Raw genomic sequence first — 23,713 nt, 5'->3', positions numbered from 1 at the left:
CAAAAACAATTCCTCAAATATTTTAATTTGAAAAAAAAGTGCCACACTTCTAAACCTATTTCATCACTCTCTCCTTCTCTCTAATCCTTCAATGTAAAACAAAATGGTTCTGCTGCAGGAGGACCATTTCCCTCTCTCCCTCCAACCCTTCAATTACAACCCTGACCCAGCATTAGTTCCCCCTTTTCTCCCTGCCACCCTATATTTGATAAAACAATGTCCTAATAGCACTGAAGGACTTTGCCGTTCCCATGGCAACTCCTCACCCCATGCCTCGATTGCCATTTTGTATCAACATGTGGAGAGCCGGCCTCCTGCTGCTGCACATATCCAGCCTGTTTCTTTGCCGGGTGGGGGAAGGGATTCTGTAGTTCATCAATCCCCTCTGGATTTAAGCCCCGTGAACTCTCCGGATTTGATCCTGGACCCTCAGGACGATATCCCCCCCTCCTCCAATTCCAGGGAAAGGTCCTTCTCATTTTACTACTGATTTTGTGCTTTTATTACACAGAGCTTATGTCGCTAGCTTGCTGCAGCAGGAGGATCCCCCCCCCAAAGACCCCCCACCTGTGAAGGTTCCTATAGACCCTCCACCTGCCAAGGTGCCTAGGGTATCTACAGACCAGGGACCCAAGCTCCCAGATTCCCAGGGGACTAATTGGGTACAAAACCTGCCCCATCCTCCTACCCCACCTCCTCAGCTCCCGGAGCCTGATCCGGATGCAGATCCTTTAACTCAGAATCCACCGGTCGAAGGGGACGACCCGCGGGTCTTACGCTTGTTCCAACGGGAGGAGCTGGACCCGCTCATCCCTTTTTGTTCTAGCTGCCCACCCAATTTGGACCCAGGCCCACCCAACTGGAACTGTAACCGTCTCTTTTTAGTCAGTAAGGAGGTCCAGACAACTGATCCGTAAAGATAGACTTTTATTGCCAGCAAGATGCAGCTAAGACAAAGGCTCAGTACAACTGCATGCCCCTCCCCTCCAGGAGCAGACTCTTATGCACTTTACAGTTCTTATCTTTTACACATGCGTTCTAAGCATTGCTGAGCGAGCATATTCCGGCTGAAGGGGCTACTGACCCCCTCCCTAGACACCCTGGAACTTTCGTGAAACTTCTCCCATGTTCTGCAGGAGAGGCTGCTGGGACTTGCAGTTCTGGAAAGGAATTCGCGAGTCTGCAGTAATACAGCCCATCACATAATACATCCATTGTTCTAATCTAGGTTACAGCAGTGAAAGCTTATCAGAGAATAAGAACAGCGAAGCCAAAAAAAATGAAAATGTGCAATGTGCTGACAGAGAGTTTCTCAATGTCCTAATTACAGCTGTATTGCAGACTGTAAGTAAACCCGTCATGAAGCAGGGAATTCTGGTACATGAAGTCCTTTGTCAGGTTGAAGCGTTCAGACCCCTTCATTCCCCCCTTTGATACTTATCATTTTTTATGAAAAGTATCACACCATCACAATGCAACTGTGGAGCTGAAAGAAACAGAAACAAGGAAAATTAGCAATTTGAGTTCTCAGGGGGCCCTAATTTCCCAAACAGTCCGATGGTTTCTTCACGGGTTTGAGACGGATGGGCCCTATTGGCTCCACCCCCCTTTGTAGCCCGAACTTGTCATGTATGGGAAGATGGCCCAGGATAAAACATGAGGATGGTTAAACAGGTTCTATAGGCTCAGAGGAATACATGTACAGTGACAGAAGCTGCGTGGCTGTTTTGCGTTCAGCAATGTCCTTCATCACCCGACGAAGGCGGTTTGAGCAAGAAAGGAATAATTCAGGGTCCTAAAAAACAAAACAGAATTAAACTGGCTGGGATAACAAACAAGCTCTTAAATCCACCGATCATGGAAAACCAACCACGGAATCCATTGGTCCAGTCCCAAGCACTATTCCATTGCTGGACAGGGACGTGTGCCATCTTGACCATGCGATCAGTGATGTCTTGGATAACCTTGTTTTGGTCATCTACCTGTAAACAACAATTGGAGAGGTTAAATGTTCCACAAACCCTCCTTCCTGGGCCAGAGGATAATCTAAAACCAATCTATTCTGGTACACTGCAGTCATAATTTTGGTATTTTGTTTTGCCCAGAGTTTAAGAGCGAAAGCAGTCGTTGGTGATGAGCTCCAGGACTGCCTGAAGCCTGATGATTCGATGCAATTAATACTGCTTGGAAGGGTTCCCGAGTTGCCCCTTTTTGCTGCTTCATCTGCTCTCTGATTTCCTTGACAATAGGGTTTGATTTCCTGGTGTGTGCTTTGCAATGCATTACAGCCACCTTGCGGGGTAGCCAAACTGCGTCTAGTAATTCACGTACTTCTGATGCATTGTTCAATTGTTTTCCCTCTATAATGCTCCATGCACTTGAATTGTAAGGAAGGCATATTTAGAGTCTGTATAGATATTTACAGTTTGTCCTTCTGCCAACTGCAGAGCTCGAGTAAGGGCAATTAGTTCAGCTTTTTGTGCAGACGTTCCTGGGGGAAGAGGTTGAGCCTCAATGATTTCATCTTCGGATACAACAGCATATCCAGCAGAACGTATCTCATGAATGATTTGGCTGCTCCCATCAGTGAATAAAGTCCAAGCTCCTTGCCAGGGTTGATCCCTCAGGTCTGGTCTACTGGAATGTATTGTAGTCATGACTTCTTCACAATCATGGGCAACTGGTTCAGGTGCCGGCATAAGAGTGGCCGGGTTCAAGTTTTTGCTGTCTTGTATTTGAATTTCAGGAGTTTCACATAACAGAGCTTGATACTTTACAAGACGTGAATTAGTCATCCATTTTGGTCCATGGGTCTCTAGCAGTCCTTGAATGGTGTGGGGAGTTGTTACGTTCAGAGTTTGACCAAAAGTTAATTTGACTGCTTCTGGAATTAGTAAGCATGCAGCCGCAATGCTTTGAAGGCAACCAGGCCATCCTTTTGCAACATTGTCCATTCCTTTTGAGAGATATGCAACAGGTCGCTCCCATGAGCCTAAGGTTTGAGTCAATACCCCTATGGCCATGCCTTTTTTCTCGTCGACGAATAGATGGAATGGTTTCATCACATCTGGCAATCCTAAGGCAGGTGGTTCAATTAAGGCTTCTTTTAATTGACGTAAGCTTGCCAGTTCGTTTCCTTCCCATTGGAAGGGTTGAGATTCTGCCTCTTTACCCCGCAGCTTGTCGTACAGGGGTTGGGCAATAACTGCATAGTTAGCAATCCACAGCCTACAGTATCCTGCAGCTCCAAGGAACACCCGGAGCTCTTTCTTGCAAGTGGGTACAGGTTGATCTCTTATAGAACTGGTGCGAGAAATCCCCAGACATCGGGTTCCTCCACGTATTTGGAAGCCTAAATACTCTACTTCCAATTCACAGATTTGCGCTTTCTTTTTACTTGCACGATACCCTTTTGAGTACAACGTCTTTAGCAGCTGAAGAGTGGATACCGCACATTCGAGGTACGTCTCTCGAAACAACAGAAGGTCATCCACGTATTGTATGACTGGCCCATACTTTACTTGATACATCTTTAAATCTTTTGCCAGTTGCTCACCGAACAGCGTAGGTGAGTGCCTAAACCCTTGAGGCAACCGAGTCCATGTGTACTGCTGCTTTACTCCAGTATCTGCATCTTCCCATGTGAAAGCAAAAATCTTCTGACATTCCTCTTCCACCGGGACGGAGAAGAAGGCATCTTTGAGATCAATTACACTGTACCACTTTGATGCAGGAGAGACTTGAGCCAAGATTGAATACGGATTTGGGACGAGGGCTACTAGATCTGCTACTTGACTATTCACTTTTCTTAAGTCTTGTACTGGTCGATAGTCGTTAGATCCAGGCTTCTTTACTGGCAACAAAGGGGTGTTCCAAGCAGATCGGATTCGCCGAAGAATGCCCAAATCATACAGTCTTTGCAGGTGTATCTGGATTCCTTGTCTGGCCATATATGGAATGGGGTATTGAGGTTGATTAATCACCTGTGCATTCTGTTTCATCTCTATCCATATGGGGGTAGCGTCGATAGCTATTCCTCCCGGGTTCTGTTCGAACCATACTTGGGGTACACTATCCATCAGTTGTCTTCGTTTTTGTTGAGGGGGGTGTTGTTTTCATATCGATGTTCGATGGTTCGTTCGACTATGGGAAGATGTAGTCTCCATTCTTCTTGGAGGGGACAGATGAGTATCACTGGATGGTCCCCGAAGGAGGCTTTAACTTCCCCTGTTGGTTGAAATCTCAATGTGGTCTGAGGCTTACACAGCAGGTTCCATTCGATAAGGGATACCATGGTCCCGCCTACTTGTATACTTCATTCTTTCTGCAGAGGGGCAGTGAGTACCTGACCTGAGGCACCCACTATAGAAACAGTCTCTTTCGTCGGGGGGGCCGATTGGTGCAGTCATGACAGATCGTTGGCCTCTGAGTCCAACAGGCCCCTGATTTTTGTTGTGTTACCTCGTGGATCTCCACCAGAGGGTCAGTGGGGATTCTTCCCTCCCGGTCTCTTCAGGCTGTATGCTCCTTGTCGCCTCCCCCGCCATCTGCCAGTGGGGGTTGTCCGATCTCCTTCCTCCTCGGCCCTTTTGTGTCGGTGCAGGTCCATTTTTGTCGTTAGTATTCACTGCAGGGCTCCCGTATTTCTTTTGCCATTCTTCACAGTCTCTCTTCCAATGGCCTTCATTTTTGCAGTACGCACACTGATTCTTTCCCAAAGGGGGGGTCTTGTTCCCCCTCCTCTTCGCGGTCTGCCATTGTCTTGGCTCCTTCCCGTCCGCGTGTCCTCGAGAGCGGCGGCTAACAGTCACTTTCTCCTTCATGTCTCTACTTGCTTCTCTCTTTTCTCTTCCACTTCTCTATTTCCACATACCTGGTCTGCTATAGCTTTTAACTGGCTGAGGCTCATGCCCTCAAAGCCTTCGGCCTTCTGCAGCTTCTTTCGGATGTCGGGTCTCTATTATTAAGTTCCTGGTTGCAGGGACGGGCCCTTTTCTTCTCTTCCTGATCCCTGTTCCCATACATCTCAAAATACGATGAAAAGATCACTGTCCATCTGGAAATTGAATAGGTGACCTGCGCCTGGAGGCAAATCAGTTCTGACGAGGCTGAGAAGCTGCAAAACATTGCTTCCTTCTTACTTGTAAGTTTGGCATTGGGTTAATTCAATAAAGTCAACCTGGATCTGCAGGCTTTAGGTGTGCAGGAGTGATGATCAAACCCTTGGAAGCCTTGTACCAATTACATTGCAACCACTAAGAACATATGGTAATAGCCAGAGCCCAGCCCCCACCAGTGGTAAAAGAACATAATTGCAATATATATATATATATATATGTGTGTGTGTGGGGGCTACTACTTTATCATTTGGGCCGACTCATATTTGCTCTTGTTCCTAATCTTGCATAGTGGCCCCTTCTCTTGCCCACAACTTCCAATAATCCTTATCTTGCGCCTGCCACTGAATCAAAATTTTTAATATTAAGTCTTTGTTTTCTCCGGTTTTTTTTTTTTTTTTTTTTTACAAACGGCATCCTGTAATTCCCACAGTCAGCGCTGCACATGCTTGGCTGTCTTATCTTGCCAGTTCCTTAAAACAGGGAGTAGCTCTGCATATTTAACTACTGCTAGCCAAAGAAGCAACAAGAAAAACTTTAACAAAGAACCCATTCTTAATCATTTCTCTAAATTTCCCAGAGACAGCTTCAAAATAAACTGCGTCAGCAAAAGAGAGTTCATACTTTATCATGCGTTCCAATGTAACTTTTAAATAACAGATAATATATAGGAGACAAGTAAGAACAATAATTAACATGGTATTAGAGAATAGAAAGATAAGCATAGGGAGGACACTGGGATAGAAGATATGAGAAAACTGAAAGCTTCTGATTAATAACGTCAGCATTGAAACGCACAGCCATATTGAATGCACTACGCACTGGCTCAACGTCTTTTTTTTTTTTTTTTCCTCTGGCTCGATTCCCTCCTCTCTCCTGTAATTATCTCTGCCGTTAACCCTTAACTGCCATCAAGTTCTAAACTTCAACACCAGTAAATGCATTCTCCAGCAATCAAATCAGTATTTTAACTTAACACTGTACATTAATTTGTTGTATAGTAGTCTTGTGCAGCATCTGTAAACCAAAATCTCTTCTTATTAGGGTTTAAAACAATTAAAAACAAAGAATCCCTGGTACATGTGCTTGCAATTCACAGATAGCAGTTACATACATTACAATCCTTAATTAATAATGGGGACTTCCAGTTCCCCATTTTGTGTGCCTGAGCCACCATTACGAGGGCGGCTCCCTCCACTAACTTCTTTGCCCACGACGGAGGATTCTCAATAACTGCAATCCAAGCAGTTATGTACGGTATATCCTCAGGGCAACCCGGATTCCCTTCTTCACTAACTATTTTCTGGACCCTCGTGGCCGTTTGGAAATCGAAAGTTCCTACCGGAGGCCAGTTTACACACAAACTGGGCCACCTATGGGTGCATCGTTGAATCATTCCGGGTTTAGTACATTTATGTCTATCGAACACTTCCCTATAGTGTTCCGTCATGACTTTTAATGGAGTCGAACCGCCCCCTCCCATCAGGATAGAATTCACAGACAAAGGAGGGAAGGGAAGACGGATAGGTAAGGGGTCCGTATCCGTCAGACACAAAAGGGTCACTTTCACACAACAAGAAACCTATTCCCACTATCGTACGCGTTACTTCTTTTTCCTCTTTTTATGCGCGTGGCTTTCGGAATGCAATTCCTACCAAACCACCGCTTGGGGTGTGATCAAAGCCCCCTCGGTCCCCTCACGGATGGACCGGTTATTTGCTACTCTTTTAGCTATTCTTCACTTTTCCCATCATTCCCATAATACTCGCCTGCAGGGTTCTTCCGATCGTCACGAAAGCCTTCTTCCCAGATCACCAGCCCAAAGGTCTCAGAGGATCTCCGTGGAATGACCCCCTCAGATACCTGATCACTGAACTCAGCGGTGGCCACTCACCAGGCAAGTCTGGGGGATCACTCCGCCACAAAATCCCCTGGACCAACTGGGGGCTAAAATAGCGTCCCCGGTACCTCCTGGCTGAGGCTCGCCAAATGTAACCGTCTCTTTTTAGTCAGTAAGGAGGTCCAGACAACTGATCCGTAAGATAGACTTTTATTGCCAGCAAGATGCAGCTAAGACAAAGGCTCAGTACAACTGCATGCCCCTCCCCTCCAGGAGCAGACTCTTATGCACTTTACAGTTCTTATCTTTTACACATGCGTTCTAAGCATTGCTGAGCGAGCATATTCCGGCTGAAGGGGCTACTGACCCCCTCCCTAGACACCCTGGAACTTTCGTGAAACTTCTCCCATGTTCTGCAGGAGAGGCTGCTGGGACTTGCAGTTCTGGAAAGGAATTCGCGAGTCTGCAGTAATACAGCCCATCACATAATACATCCATTGTTCTAATCTAGGTTACAGCAGTGAAAGCTTATCAGAGAATAAGAACAGCGAAGCCAAAAAAAATGAAAATGTGCAATGTGCTGACAGAGAGTTTCTCAATGTCCTAATTACAGCTGTATTGCAGACTGTAAGTAAACCCGTCATGAAGCAGGGAATTCTGGTACATGAAGTCCTTTGTCAGGTTGAAGCGTTCAGACCCCTTCAGAACCAGAAGTGGAGCACTGGACCTGCAAGGCCGTGGCGGGATCCAGGGGTGGATTGGCCTATCGGGGGATTGGGCTTCCCCCGGTGGGCCAGTCTAGCGGATCACGTGGCCTCCTCTGCTCCTGCTCACATTGAGGGCGCTGCGTGGCTGTTTTGCAGTGACGAGCCCTGCAGCACGAGCAGGATAGGGCCGGTGGAAGCACTAGGCAATCACCTGTGTGTGTGTGTGTATATGATGTGTATGTGAGAAAGGAATGGTGCTTCTGTCTGTGTGTGTATGTGGTGTATATGTGAGATAGGAAGGGTGGGGCTTCTGTGCGTGTGTATGTGATGTGTAAGTGAGAAAGGAATGGTGTGTGTGTGTGTATGTGGTGTATATGTGAGATAGGAAGGGTGGGGCTTCTGTGCGTGTGTATGTGTTGTGTAAGTGAGAAAGGAATGGTGCTTCTGTGTGTGTGTATGTATGTGGTGTATATGTGAGATAGGAAGGGTGGGGCTTCTGTGCGTGTGTATGTGATGTGTAAGTGAGAAAGGAATGGTGCTTCTGTGTGTGTGTATGTATGTGGTGTATATGTGAGATAGGAAGGGTGGGGCTTCTGTGCGTGTGTATGTGATGTGTAAGTGAGAAAGGAATGGTGCTTCTGTGTGAGATAGTTCCCCTAGTCTTACTCATACCGGACGGTTGGTCTGACCTATATAAACTTTGGGGCAGGGACATATTACTGCATAAATAACATTACTAGAATTACAGTCTGTATTTGATTTTCTCCAGGCTCTGTAGTTGGTGACCGGGTCCACCCATTCTTTCCCTGTTACAGCCTGTGTACACAAACTACAGTGGCCACAAGTCTGATGGCCTCTTATTTCTCCTGAGGGAACAGTGGATGCTAATTGAGCATGCACTAGTTTGTCCCTGATGTTTTTGTCCCGTGTGGTGGCAAACAAGGGGAGTACTTTAAACTCATCGTGAAGTGTTAAAACATGCCAGTGTTTTTTGATAGCTGAGTTTATGACTCTTACTGCTGTGGATTGTTGAAGCACACTCACCATTCTGGATTCTTCCTTTTTCGGTTGGTATTGTAACAACTGTTGGCGATCACTTAATTTGGCTCTCTTATAAGCCCGTTGTATTGCTTTCTGAGGGTATCCTCTCTCTTGAAATCTGTTTCTTAACATGTTTGCTTGGATTTCAAATTCCTCCTCTGTGGAAGGATTAGGCCAGGTGGGAGGGAGGAAGGGGAACAAGGGACCCCAACGGGGCAGCAGGGAAGGAGGGGAGATGCCCCTGCTGTGGGGCCATATTTTTCAAATAGAGAGAGAAGGGAGGCAGGGAGAGAGGTACTGCTTTCCTACCCCAAAGCACCCTTCTCCTCCCCCTTCTGCTCAAAATAATATAAAGAAAGGTAGTGCAGCTCCAAAAACACATTTACCCTTCTTTTTCTTCTTAAAAAAATATATGTGCCTTAATGCCCAGGTTTCCAATCCCCTAAAGCAGGGGTGGCCATCTCCAGTCCTCGAGAGCCACAAACAGGCCAGGCTTTCAGGATATCCACAATCAATATGCATGAGATAGATTTGCATGTACTGACTCCAGCGTATGCAAGTCTACCTCCTACATATTCATTGTGGATATTCTGGAAACCAGGCCCACTTGGCTCACGAGGAGTGGAGATGGCCACTCCTGCGCCAAAATCTAACCCAGGCCATTGCAAGCCATGGTTCCCTTGCTGACAGTGCAGTAAAGAAGTTATTACTAATGCCGGCAGGCTGTCGGCGCTACTGGCACTTAGTATTCAGCTAAAATGGGAGGAGCTGAGACCACGCCCTTCCCCCGCCTGGCTTGGGTTGAGAGATTCAGTCCTGAAGGGTTAGAGGGAAAGAGAGAGTGATGAGATAGGTTTACAAGTCTGGCACTTTTTTCCAATTTAAAAAGTTAGCTGTCTATTTGAAGATTTTTTTGGGGGGAGAAGGGCGATTTAAGATGACTTAACTGGTTAGTGCCTGATATTCACCACTAACTGGCTAAGTCCTGAATCTCTCAACCCAAGCCAGGTGGGGGAAGGGCATGGTCTCACCTCCTCCCATTTTAGCTGAATACTAAATGCCAGTAGCGCTGACAGGTGATAGGTGAAAGAGGCCATAAGAAATTGCCATTAATAGGATGTAAGGCAGTAGATGCCATGTCCAGTTGACATATTTATTTCACATTTCCAAAAGAACCTAGACAAAGGCTTTCAGAAGCTGATAAGGTAACAGCACATTATGAGGCTGGAAGTGACTTTCGATGATTTAATCTAACATGAACTACAATATTAAGTTGCTGATTGAATTCCTTATTTTTGGCATTTGAACTATGAAAATTGTACCATATGGAAATTAGGGGCCCGCTATTCAGCGTCACTTAGCCGAATAAGTTCGGACTTCTCTGGCTAAATGGCACTATTTTAATATTTGGCTACAATCAGTGGCTGCCATTTAGTCGGACCTAGGCCATGTAGCAGACGTCTGATCCCCGGACTTTTCCCTAGTCAGGGACCCAGAGCTAGGGAGGCGCCCTGGGGTCCATCGAGGGAGCTTCTTCAATTTTTTAAGGTTTGGGGGGTGCGGGAGGAAGGTTGGGGGGTGGGGTTTCCTCCTGAATCCCAATGATCTTTTTGGGTACATTGGGATATATATATATACTGTTTTGGAAATAGTGCACACTGTTTCCAGACAGGGCTCACTATTCAGAAAAATGAGCACTAAAAGTGATAGGAGAAAAAAACACAAAATTTTGTGGGGGGGTTTCTGTCATTTCATTTTGAAAGCAAAAACAAATCTCTATACCATTTCAAATGAATGCACATCCCTATTAAAAATAGCAATAATTTAAATAGCCTTAATTTTTACAAAATTCCTATCTGCTTTGTAATTCTGTATTTAATTTTATATTATAACGTTATATTAAATGCTATCACCCTAATCTTATAAATGTTAAAATCCTATTAATGTTAAAATATATACTATTCTATTAATATTAAAATATACCCTATTAATGTTAAAATATATACTATTCTCTTTACTTCTATGACAAGTTACCATGTTACATTGTAAAATAAGGCATACCTTGCCCTATTCACCCAGTTTATGTAAACCGATGTGATATCGAGATCGAATGTCGGTATATAAAAGCAAGCAAATAAATAAATAAAATAAATAAATATGAAACTGATTTTTCTCCCTCTCTGACCATTTGTCTGTCACAGGCAATATACAAGTCTGACCTGGAATGGATCCGTGGCTGCGGCTGGATGCCCAATGACTCCATAGAAGTGAATAGAGTGAAGAATGCCCAAGATATCCTGAATGAGCGACTGTACCGCCAGCCTCCAGAAAAACTGAAATTCACCAGCATTGTTGACTTGCCTTCTATTTTACTGGCTAAAACCAATGCAGAACAAATCAGTGATGTATGCAAATTTATTTCAAACATTTATCATTGATAGTACTTTGTACTAAATAGGAGAATAATAGTACATCAAAGACATTGCTACTATTCCAAATTTTTTCATTTTTAAACTTTATTATCCCAATGTTATGAAAGAATTCAAGCTATAGCCTATACTGTGTTAGCTCTTTACAAGATCACTTTTCTTTAAAAATAGTGGAAGTACAGAGAAGTCTGGGACCAGGACAAGACAAGCATACATGTGATGCCAGACACTCCTGAGATTGTGCTATCAAGAGCCAATGCAATTAATGTTAGCAATGTAAGTATTATTATGTTGCTTTTAATATACTACAACAATGTAAATATTGACTTTGCATTGCTGTTACATGAATGTGTTTTGTTTTCTTTTTTTACTATTTTTAGAAACTTTATAGGAAAGGTTGGGATGCAGTAAAGATGATCTACGACCTCAGAGCTGATGCCATCCCAATTAAATCTGCCAGAGCTTCAAGGGAAATTGCCAGTGATGTAAGTACGGGATTTAAGAAGCCAAGTGCTGGATCATGTCTGAAGATTTGAAAGCTCCCCCAAAATGACCATTAAACCTTTGGTAGTTATAGGGGCAGTTCCAAATGATATAGAAAACTATTTTGATCCTTAATGCACACATGTGTGACATGGATGTAGGCAGAGTCAGGTTTCCCTTCCCAAAGTGTTTACTCACCTGCATTGTGATCGCATGATCCATCCTAGGACTGCTGAGGAGTGGTAATGGGAAGGATTTGATCACCTCCTCTCCCAGGATCTCTTAGGTCAATTCTTCATCAGTCCTGGCACCAGCCCAGACTAATTGCCTAGATCTGGCCATTGCTCTATTCCTTCACGTTTCTCTTTTGATTGACCTGCTAGTCCCTTCCTCTGCTCTTGTTCTCCCTGGCTTCTGGCTCTCTCTCCCTCTTCCTTCAGGTGGCTACCTATCTTCATGGTTCCCTCCCTAGCATAATTCTAAAAATGTGTTATTAAACATATAGATTGATTAAGGTGCATTCCACTACTGATCAGTAAAATGATATGGACAGCTTCTCTATCCCATTTTAAACAAAATGGGCCGGATTTTCAAAAGGTGTGTAAGTCCCGGGGCTTGCAAAAAGGGGTGGGGAGAGGATGGGGCGGGGCCAGAGGCCTCTCACACAGCGGCCATTTGCCCCGCGCTCCTTTTTAAAATCTACCCCAATGTGTGATTTATTAGGTTGGAATGTTTGTTTATGCTGATTTAGGGCCTGATTTACTAAGGCTTTTTTCCTATTCTCTGTCTATGGGAAAAATGCTTGGTAATTGACCCCTTAATTTGATGATGATTCTGTCATGCATTTAATGATGGATGAGAGAAACATCATGAAACGTGACATGCCATATGAATATGTATTTATTGATTTATTATTGTAATATATGTTTTATTGATCATGCATTGTAACACTCATTGAGAACTGGTTTACCAGTAGAAAACGGTGAAGCAAAACAGAAATGACTCTTTGGTGACTCTACAAAGAAAAGAGCTATAAGTTCTTCAAAGTATACTAGCCTAAGTAAAAGTAAATACATCAGTAAGGAAATGGAAAGACAGCTGGGGATAGAAAGCCATTAAGAAAAACAACAGATATAAGCATAAAGAAATACAGAACAAAAGCAGGAATGAATGTTTAAAGAGGGGTTAGGTTTCATAATTCTTTATGTCAAATATGAGTAACAGGGATGTTAAATGTCCAGGTATCAGTAGAAAGTTAACAGATGACATAGAATATAGGTTTAAACTTGCTTAACATTGGTAAAAGTCATTTATGATCCAAAGAGAAATGCTTTATGGTCTGTGGTTCTTTTCTCTCTATTCAGTATAAATACAAATTAACTCATGAGAAACAGAAAGGACACTATGTTGGATGTCCCACTTTGAAGGATGACCAGAAGTTGTCGTGGCTAGCAAATTCAGGCAAGCTGCACAGTGTCTTGGCTTACAAGGAAGATTATGAGAAAGCAAAGGCCAAAATCAACATACCAGTAGATATGATGTCAGTCCTCTCGGCCAAGCAATGCCAGACGTTAGTGAGCGATATTGACTATCGCCATTACCTGCACCAATGGACCTGCCATCCGGATCAGAATGACTGCATCCAGGCGAGGAAAGCCTACGACCTCCAGAGTGATGTAAGTGTTCCTAGGCACATCTTATCTGTGTACCTTATATAAGCAATAACAGAGAGAAAGATACACAACTGAGAGGGCATTTGCAGAAATGGTGTTTCATTTTATATCTTTATTTTCAAGAAGTCATTTACCTTAGTGAAATCAGGTTTCATGCACACTGTTGCTACACCTTTAAAACATTCTTATCTGATCAAAAAATAATATAAAAATGCAGATTAAGACAGTATTATATTAAATGTTCTTGCAGTGTAATGAAAAGGCAGTCAATGATTGGCTTTGGTGAACCTCGTCTTGTCTCTTGGCCTAAAACACGGGTTTTGAACCCTGTCCTTGGATACCCTCTAGCTAGTCCGGTTTTCAGAAAATCCCCAATGACTATCCATGAGGTAAATTTACATATAATGGAGGCAGTGCATGCAAATCTATCTAATGCGTACTCTTTGGGAATATTCTGACTGGCTAGGAGATACTTGAGGAAAGTGTTTAAAAAACTCTGGCCGAAGTAATTATTTATTCATAAAAAGTCTGTTTTATTATATTTTTTTTTTAATTTAAAATATTTATAGGCTGCCCAATTACAAAAGTTCTGAGCGGCTTCCAAAAACCAAAACAATGTTATACTATCATTACAATACAATTGCACATAACCTGGAAAATAGTAAAAGCTGCTACAGCAGCTATTCTTGGATCTCCTTTGACAGCATAATGACATTGGAAATTAGAATGATAAAATGAGATCATTACAACTAATCTTATATTTTAATTCTCTTGCACACAACTTGACATATGACTCAGATGTAGTTGTCTGTGCTTCTGACATTTTTATTTCCAAAAATGACAAAGACTCCTGTTTTGGGCTGTCAACTTTGGAGGAAGGGAAAACATTTCAGAAAATGACTGCATTTTAAAATTTAACATTTATTTGCTTCAAGGTTTTCAAAATCTGCAGAGCCAATGTTTCAGATATTTACAGAGTCTAAAGGCTTTGGGCAGTCTGACCCTTCTTCAGTTAATTGTAACTGTTGCTATATAAGAAACCTGGGAACTTTCAATAGGGTAGCATTGCGGAGGAAATTTATAGGCAGTTCAGCTTTAATAAGCAGCGGACATTTTTCTGCTGATTGAAATTGACTCTGAAAGAGGGAGGGCATTTGCAAATGTCAGCTTATCTCAAACAGCGGTAGATGTGCAGTGGTCTGTTAATTAAGGGCGGGAAGCTGCACGGATTTGATTTATTATTAGAAAGGCAACTAAGCAAATAATAAACTAAAGTAAACTAAAGCATGGATTTAAGTGATACGGGGAAGTCTTTTCTGTCAGGGACTGCTAAAATACATGGTTGGCAGGGGGGCTTATTAATCAATCACATGACTCATTTGCAGACCTGTTTTGCAAATAGTCATTATACCCAGTAGGAATTTGGGAGGAGGTCTGTCAGATTGCAATCTCCACATATTATTTGTCCGCTGAGGGAAATCTATGATATGTGAAAGAAAAGGCCTTCAATAGGACGTAAAGAGGTGGATGCCATGTCTAGTTGTCTTATTTATCTCACATTTCCAAAGGGACCTAGACATAGACGTTCAGAAGCTGTGAGGGATACAGGGTGCATTATGAGACTGGAAGTGGCTTTCTATGATTCAGTATAACATGAACTACTATATTTATTTGCTGAATGAATTGTTTATTTTTGGTTATTGAACTTTGAACTTTGCACCATATAAAAATTGGATTTTGAGGGCAGATTGTAATTAATTGCATATGAAATTGATTTTTCTCCCTTTTTGACTGTCACAGGCAATATACAAGTCTGACCTGGAATGGATCCGTGGCTGCGGCTGGATGCCCAATGACTCCATAGAAGTGAACAGAGTGAAGAATGCCCAAGACATCCTGAATGAGCGACTGTACCGCCAGCCTCCAGAAAAACTGAAATACACCAGCATTGTTGACCTACCTTCTGTCTTACTGGCTAAAACTAATGCAGAACAGATCAGTGATGTATGTAAATTCATTTCAAACATATATTTATTTGTCTGTTTATTGGCCCACTTGTTCCTCCTTTCTCTGTTTTCTTTTAGCTAAATCAGAACCGGGGCTGGAATCCTGCTGCCCTGAGCCTTCCTTTACAATTACCTGGGGATTTCCCCCTATTTTAATAGCTCCTCCTAATGTTTTTAATCTGGTCATGGCAGCAACAGTCCTGAACCGGTGAGCCATGCACCAGAGCTCCTTATGGAATCTTGTATCATTGTTTCTATATCTGACCATATAGTGTTGCCCTGATAGATAACCATGGCTCCCACTCCCCCCCTCCCCAGCAAAAGGCTGTGAATTACACTGTCATCACAGCGTTCCCAGCACCGGCTGATCCATGGTCTGGAAGACAAGATCCAGAAATTGAATTGGGGACAATATACATGGCAGCTCATAGCATTTGCCACAGACCACCAGGCTGGTCCTTAAAAATGTACTGTTGTCATTGTTTTTTACTAAATGGTAGAAGAACAGTACATCTAAGTCTTTACTATCATTCCAAATTTGTTGTTCTTTAAACTTTAGCATCACAATATTTTGAAGCAAGTCAAACTATAGCCTGTATTGTCTTAGCTCTTTACAATATCGTTTTTCTTTCAAAAATAGTGGAAGTACAGAGAAGTCTGGGACCAGGACAAGACAAGCATACATGTGATGCCAGACACTCCTGAGATTGTGCTATCAAGAGCCAATGCAATTAATGTTAGCAATGTAAGTCTTATTATGTTGTTTTTTTATATAACAAACATTTAAAAGTTGTTTTACATTGCTATATTTTATCTTAAATGTTGCTACATTAACGATTTTATTTTATTTTAAGAAACTGTATAGGAAAGGTTGGGATGCCGTGAAGATGATCTACGACCTCAGAGCTGATGCCATTCCAATTAAATCTGCCAGAGCCTCAAGGGAAATTGCCAGTGATGTAAGTATGGGACTTAAAAAGCTGTGTTGGATCATATCTTTGAAGATTAAAATAAAATGACCAATAATTTCTTGGGCAGTTATAGGGGACAATTGGAAATGGGAAAGAAACATATTTTACTCCTTTTTTGTTTCCTGCTACACGTTAATAAAAGCAAGTGTGACGAATCAACGTAGGAAAAGTCATATGCCTTTCTACAAGTACTTGCTCAACTGGGGTTGCTTGCAATCATGTAATCCATCCTCAAAGTTGATTAAAGCGATGCAGGGGGAACCCCAGCTTCTAGGAAGCTTTAATGCCTATGGTTCTCTTTGTTTTTTATCCAGTATAAATACAAATTAACTCATGAGAAACAGAAAGGACACTATGTTGGAAGCCGCACTTTGAAGGATGACCAGAAGTTGTCGTGGCTAGCAAATTCAGGCAAGCTGCACAGTGTCTTGGCTTACAAGGAAGATTATGAGAAAGCAAAAGCCAAAATCAACATACCAGTAGATATGATGTCAGTCCTCTCGGCCAAGCAATGCCAGACGTTAGTGAGCGATATCGACTATCGCCATTACCTGCACCAATGGACCTGCCATCCGGATCAGAATGACTGCATCCAGGCGAGGAAAGCCTACGACCTCCAGAGTGATGTAAGTTGTCAAATGTTTCTTGTGCCCTTCGATTTAGCAATTTTCATTGCACATCATTCATACATTATATATTCCAGGACATTAGATTCAAAACATCTTGACATGATATTTTAGAATATTGTGTGAAACATATTAATCTAATATATTTTTAGAGTAAACATACACATAGAGCATAGGCAGCCTTATTGAAGAGTGATTATTATTGTTTTTGGATCTGTGCACCATTTTTTTGTCCCTTTTATTATTATTCAATTTTTCTCTATCTTAGTTGATGGGAAAATTACTGAGGGTTGCATGCTTTTACCTATGAATCAACCTTGGGTATTTCTGTCAACATATTGTAGTATGTTAATTATAACATTAGGAGATATACAATAGCTGCTGTTGTACAAAACACTTAACATTACCTATATTGTCTAAGTATTAAACATAGCCTTTTTTTCTAGTTATAGTAGTGTGGTTGCCACATTAGTCCACTTAAAAATATATTTCATGTATGTACCAGGATCAGTCTAGACAGTGGGTTGTTCCCCCCCACCCCCCTTCCAGCAGATGGAGTCAGAGCAAAAACTGAGAGGGTTCTCTCCCATAATCTGGTGTGCCCTCTGTAACCCTTCAGTATTTCTCTGACTCCAGCAGATGACAGTTGCACCTTCAGTTCTCCTCTTAATTTAGCGAGAATACTTTTACAGAATTCCTTCATTCTTTCTTTTCTGCTTTTTGTTTGACTTGGATGGATCATAGTTATGAGTTTAAAAAAAAAAAAAAAGAATCCTCAGTGTCCAGCTTGTCTGAAGACTTGCAGGCAGAACTTTGTTTCAGTGACAGATCTGTCTTTTCTTTCCTACTCCATTTTCTCAGTTGGAGGGTGATGATCCCCGAGTCTTACGACTTTTTCAGAGGGACGAATTGGACCCGCTTATCTCTCATGTCCTGGCAGAGTTGGACATAGAAGCCCCCCAGGATCCTCTGGGACCTAGTATGACGGCAAAGAAGGGAGACCCCGTTCAGGCAGGTCTTCGCCCTCCAGCAAAGGCTTTCCCTTTTCATCCGATGCTCCTCCAGTTGTTGTCCAGGAAGTGGGAGACTCCGGAGGCCTCTCTCAGGGTAGGCAGAGCCATGGACAAATTGTACCCGCTCCCGGAGGAGTCGCTAAACCTGCTTAAGGTACCCAAGGTGGATGCATCGGTAACGGCAGTCACGAAGAGGCCCATTATTCCGGTGATGGGTGTAGCCGCCCTGAGGGATCTTCAGGACCTCAAGCTCGAGGTATATTTGAAGAGGTTCTTCGAGGTGTCCGCCTTGGGCGTTAGGGCTGCTGTCTGCAGTTCCCTCATGAAAAGAGCAGGATTCCGGTGGGTCCAACAACTACTCAGTGTTCAGGAACTCCCTCCTGAGGAGGCACAGCAGGCGGAAAGACTGGAAGCTATTATCTCTTATGGCGCAGACATGCTATATGATCTGCTTCGGGTCCTAGCCAGATCTATGGTCTCCGTAGTCTCAGCTAGACAGCTCCTCTGGCTCAGAAACTGGTAGGCAGATTCCTCCTCTAAGGATCAGTTGGGCTTACTTCCCTTCAAGGGTAAGTTACTATTTGGAGACAAGCTGGACCAGATCATCAAATTGCTCAGTGAGAATAAAGTCCATAAATTTCCGGAAGATTGCCCTCGGAACTTCAGAACCTTCAACACTACACGGAGCCATTTCAGAGGCCAACGATGTTTTCATCAGACTAGACCAGCTACTCACAGGACTCCTTCATCAAGGTTGCAATCCTGGTCTCATTCCTTTCGAGGCAGGAGGCCAGCTCGAGAATCCTCTGCACAAGGAGCTTCTGCTTAATCTACCCAATGAAACATTGCCAGCCCACTCTTCAACTCCCCAAATAGGAGGACGCCTTGCCCTCTTCTATGAAGAGTGGGTCAAGATTACATCAGACCAATAGGTCTTGGATATTCTACAGCATGGTTACGCTTTAGAATTTGCTTGACCTCTCAGAAACAGGTTTGTCTTTTCCCCTTGTGGACTTCAAAAGCAGGGCACAGTGCGACAAACTCTGGATCGTCTCCTGGATTCAGGGGCCATTCTTTCTGTGCCGATGTCGGAACACAGGTCCGGCCATTATTCTGTCTACTTCGTAGTCCCCAAAAAGGAAAGCTCCTTCTGACCAATCTTGGATCTCAAGATGGTCAACAGATCTCTCAAGATTCTGCACATCCGGATGGAAACCCTGCGTTCAGTTATTGCTGCGGTGCACCGGGGACTTGACGGAGGTTTATCTTCATATTCCCATCCTGAAGGACCATCAGCGCTTCCTTTGCTTCAAATTCTAGGGCAGCATTTCCAGTTCCAGGCCCTGCCATTTGGCCTGGCGACCGCTCCTCACACTTTCAAAGTATTGGTGGTGGTGGCGGTGGCCCTGCAGAGAGACGGGATTCTGGTCCATCCCTATTTAGATGACTGGCTCATCCGGGCAAAGTTCAGGGATCAGTGCCAGCTCGCGGTCGAGAGGGTATACTCTTCTCCAATCGCTCAGCTGGGTCGTCAATTTCTCCAAGAGCAGTCTAACTCCATCACAGTCCCTCGATTTCCTGGGAGCCCATTTCAACACCAAAGTGGGCACTGTCTCTCTTGATTGGATCGGGCTCAGGCTCTCCTCAAGCAAGTTCAGCGCTTTCGGGACATACAGCTTCCCACAGCCTGGGACTATCTTCAGGTGCTGGGCTCCATGGCCTCCACTATAGATGTAGTACATTGGGTGTTTGCACACATGCGTCCCTTCCCAAGAGCATTACTCTCCCGCTGGAAGCCGGTGTCTCAGGAATTTCAGGCACTTCTACCGATACCGCCCTTAGCCAAGGACAGTCTGACCTGGTGGCTCAACCTCGATCACTTGCTACGAGGGGTGGACCTGGAGGTCCCGCCATGGGTGATCATTACAACAGATGCCAGCCTCGCCGGCTGGGGGGCAGTGTGCAGACAGCACTCGACGCAGGGCCATTGGACATCAGCACAGGCAATTTGGCCCATCAACCGTATGGATACGAGAGCAGTTCACCTCACGCTGAAACACTTCATTCCCCTTGTCTAGGGATAATCAGTCCGAATTCTCTCTGACAACACAACGACAGTGGCGTACATCAACCGTCAAGGAGGCACAAGGAGGCTTCATGTCGCCCGGGAGACGGACAAGCTAATGCCATGGGCAGAGCTCCATTTGTCCCATCTGGCGGCATCTCACATTGCAGGGGTGGACAATGTCCAAGTGGACTTCTTAAGTCGCCAGTGCTTAGATCCCGGGGAGTGGGAACTATCCAAGGAGGCAGTGTCCCTTCTCGCGATGGGGGACTCCTCAGCTAGATCTAATGACCACTCAAAGGAATGCGAAGGCTCTGCGCTTCTTCAGTCGCAGAAGAGAACTTGGCGCAGAGGGCATCGATGCCCTAGTCCTCTCGTGGCCGCGGGACCTCCTACTTTATGGTTTCCGCCTTGGCCCCTGGTGGGAAGAGTGCTCCGAAGAATAGAAAACCACCAGGGGTCCGTGATCCTGGTGGCTCTGGAATGGCCTCGATGGCTGTGGTTTGCAGACTTGGTCAACCTAGCGGTCGACGGCCCACTTTGCCTGGGACATCTGTCGAACCTCCTGAGACAGAGTCCAGTATTTTTTGACCAGATAGATTGCTTCTGTCTAGCGGCCTGGCTTTTGAGCGGTGCTGGCTGAGAAGACAGGGTTATCCAGAGGCGATTATCTCCACTCTTTTCAAGGCTAGGAAGACTTCCACCTCAATTTCCTACATATGAGTCTGGAATGTTTTTGATTCTTGCTGCCAGTCCACACAGCTTTCTCCACGTCATGCCATCATAGCCCAGATCTTGTCTTTCTTACAGCAAGGTCTGGACATGTGATTAGCCTACAATTCCCTTAGAGTTCAGGTGGCAGCCATTGGTGCTCTAGTTCATCATCAGGATGGAACTACTCTTTCGTCACACCCTGACGTAGTCTGGTTCTTGAGAGGAGTAAAGCATGTGAAACCACCGATCCGAAATGTATGCCCCTCGTGAGCTTGAATTTGGTCCTTCGAATTTTAGGAGGTCCACCTTTTGAGCCTCTGAAAAGAGCTACTTTCAAGGACCTCACTCTCAAGACAGTATTCCTGGTGTCTATCTGCTCTGCGCGCAGAATCTCAGAGATTCAAGCCCTGTCAGGTAGAGAGCCTTACGCTTCACGGATTCGGGAGTATCCTTGTGTATTGTACCATCTATTCTATCAAAGGTGGTCTCGTCTTTTCATTTGAATCAGTCAGTGGAGCTGTCGTCTTTCCAGGACGAGGATTCCAGAGACCTTAGACGCCTCGATGTCAAGTGTGTCCTCCTTCGTTATCTGGAGGCTAGCAATGACTTCCGTTTATCAGACCACCTCTTTGTCCTCTGGAGTGGCCCCAAGAAGGGAAACAAGGCTTCTAAAACCACCATTGCCTGCTGGCTAAAGGAAGCAATTTCTACAGCGTACATTGGCGCTGGGTGTTCACCTCCAGAAGGTATAAAAGCTCATTCTCTCCAAGCTCAAGCGGCCTCCTGGGCAGAAAGCTGAGCGGTCTCTCCGCAGGAGATTTGCATAGCGGCTACCTGGAAATCGTTGCACACATTTGCACGTCAATATAGCTTGAATCTTCAACTGCCGATTGTGGGCTCTTTTGGAGCTCAGGTCATTCGAGCTGAGTTATCAGTGGCCCACCCTACTTAGGGAAGCTTTGGTACATTCCACTATCTGAACTGATCCTGGTACATACAGGGAAAAGAAAATTATTCCTTACCTGCTAATTTTCATTCCTGTAGTACCATGGATCAGTCCAGATGCCCACCCTAAGGATTTCTGTGGGTTTTTTGGGACCAAAACTTTCAGCTTGACTGTCTAATCTTTTCAGGACCGGTATGGGACTGACTATTAGTTCTGGTTGCAAGTTTGCAATTATACATGTTTACAGTTTTTATAGTTATTATGCAATTTATATGGATCCATCCAAGGTATTTCTTTCGGGCTTTGTTATACTTTATACTGAAGGGTTACAGAGGGCACACCAGATTATGGGAGAGCGCCCTGTCAGAGAAAAAACTGACTCCATCTCCTGGAAAGGGGGAAAAACCCATTGTCTGGACTGATCCATGGTACTACAGGAACGAAAATTAGCAGGTAAGGAATAATTTTCTTTTTCAGGTGCCAGGTGGGATATTGTACACTACAAGAGTTCAGTTAATATTTCCCAAAGACTAACAGGAAACATGGAGCATACACACTCCTTCAATATTAGTGAAGAAAAACTATTGCATAGTTATATACGGGCTGATACAGAAAGAAATGGGGGAGAGCCGGCGAGTGCCCGCTCTCCCGACGTGTGCACAGGCCACTCTCCGGGGTGCGCGATTCAGTATCGGCCCACATGCAAATGAGGGCCCACGGTAAAAGGAGGTGCTAGGGACACTAGCGCGTCCCTAGCGCCTCCTTTTTGACAGAAGTGGTGGCTGTCAGCAGGTTTGACAACCACCGCTCAATTTTACCGGTTCTCAAACCCACTGACAGCCACAGGTTCAGAAAACGGGCGCCGGCAAAACTGAGCATCTGTCTTCCAACCCGCGGGCAGATTTTTAATTTTTTTTTTTAATTTTTTTATTTTTGGGGCCTCCGACTTAATATCGCTATGATATTAAGTCGGAGGGTATACAGGAAAGCAGTTTTTTCTGCTTTTCTGTACACTTTCCTGGTGCCGGCCGAGTAAAATGTGTGGCTTCGCCGCACATTTTGCTTTCTGGATCGCGCGGGAATAACTAATAGGCCCATCAACATGCATTTGCATGTTGCGGGCGCTATTAGTTTCGGGGGGGGGGGTGGTTTGGCCGCGTGTTTTCCATACGCTATTACGCCTTATTGTATAAGGGGTAAAAATAGTGCATTGAAAATGCGCGGCCAAACGTGGGCTAACAGTGTGCTCCGCTGGAGCGCACTTTACTGTATCGGCCCGATAGTGATTAATAATACTATAATGTTATGTTGAAATGAAGCAAGTAGTCATTTGTAATGCCCTGCTTTGTCTCTATAGGCAATTTACAAGTCTGATCTAGAATGGTTGCGTGGTGTTGGTTGGATTCCAACTGACTCTCCCATTGTCAAGAGAGTTAAATTTGCACAGGACCTTATAAGCGAGGTACAGTGATACTTTACGTTTGTGTTAAAACTGAATAAAGAGTTGCATTAATGACTAATCTAATAACTTATCGATATCATAATTGATTACCTGGGTAAAAGGGCTATCTGAAACTTGCCCATCCTTAACCCCATTAAAAGTACGCATCTAGACTTTTTGCCAGGGTAAGGTGAGACAATCTCAGTGGCATGTCTTGGGCAGGATTAGAAATTCGTGCATGTGCATTGCATTTCCAAACATATACATGCTATTTCCCAGCCATATTTAACCTGCATGAAAAGCAGGTACAAAGTCGTTGGGCCAGTAGCTCACTTGCCCATAGGCTAGTTGTTCCCGTGGACAGTTTGAAAGGGAAAGTTCAAGCGGGCTTTCCCTTTGAAAATTTGTACAAAGTCTGCAGGTGCCAAGTCCCCGTGTACTTTGCAACCAGAGGAGCTGTTTGAAAAATTGCCCCCTGAATGTTTTAGAATAAATGCTAAATATTTTGGGGCCAATTTCCAAAGAGCTTAGGCTCCTAACTTTTGGAGTTAGGCTTCTAAATTGGCCCTTTTGAAAATTTACTAGGGCTGAGTGCCTACATTTACTAGCCTAGTTCCACATGGCTCTTAAATTTACGATCC

The 23,713-nt window shown here is 44.1% G+C and overlaps 1 protein-coding gene across 28 annotated transcripts in view; it reads left to right on the top strand.

The window, feature by feature from the left end:
- The window catches only part of NEB (nebulin), a 421,259-nt gene that overhangs the window by 234,232 nt on the left and 163,314 nt on the right, over positions 1–23,713 (top strand). For 27 of the 28 annotated variants that reach the window (XM_029605471.1, XM_029605466.1, XM_029605487.1 and 24 more), the window contains 9 exons: positions 10,907–11,110; positions 11,306–11,410; positions 11,515–11,619; positions 12,982–13,293; positions 15,091–15,294; positions 15,937–16,041; positions 16,151–16,255; positions 16,582–16,893; positions 22,989–23,093. In XM_029605471.1, the coding sequence (XP_029461331.1) occupies positions 10,907–11,110; positions 11,306–11,410; positions 11,515–11,619; positions 12,982–13,293; positions 15,091–15,294; positions 15,937–16,041; positions 16,151–16,255; positions 16,582–16,893; positions 22,989–23,093 (1,557 nt within the window). The remainder of the gene's footprint in view (positions 1–10,906; positions 11,111–11,305; positions 11,411–11,514; positions 11,620–12,981; positions 13,294–15,090; positions 15,295–15,936; positions 16,042–16,150; positions 16,256–16,581; positions 16,894–22,988; positions 23,094–23,713) is intronic. The other variant, XM_029605484.1, reaches the window with a different exon arrangement.

Source organism: Rhinatrema bivittatum, chromosome 6 (assembly GCF_901001135.1).
Source record: "Rhinatrema bivittatum chromosome 6, aRhiBiv1.1, whole genome shotgun sequence".
Lineage (NCBI taxonomy): Eukaryota > Metazoa > Chordata > Amphibia > Gymnophiona > Rhinatrematidae > Rhinatrema > Rhinatrema bivittatum.
This window is presented reverse-complemented; position numbering and strand designations above follow the sequence as displayed.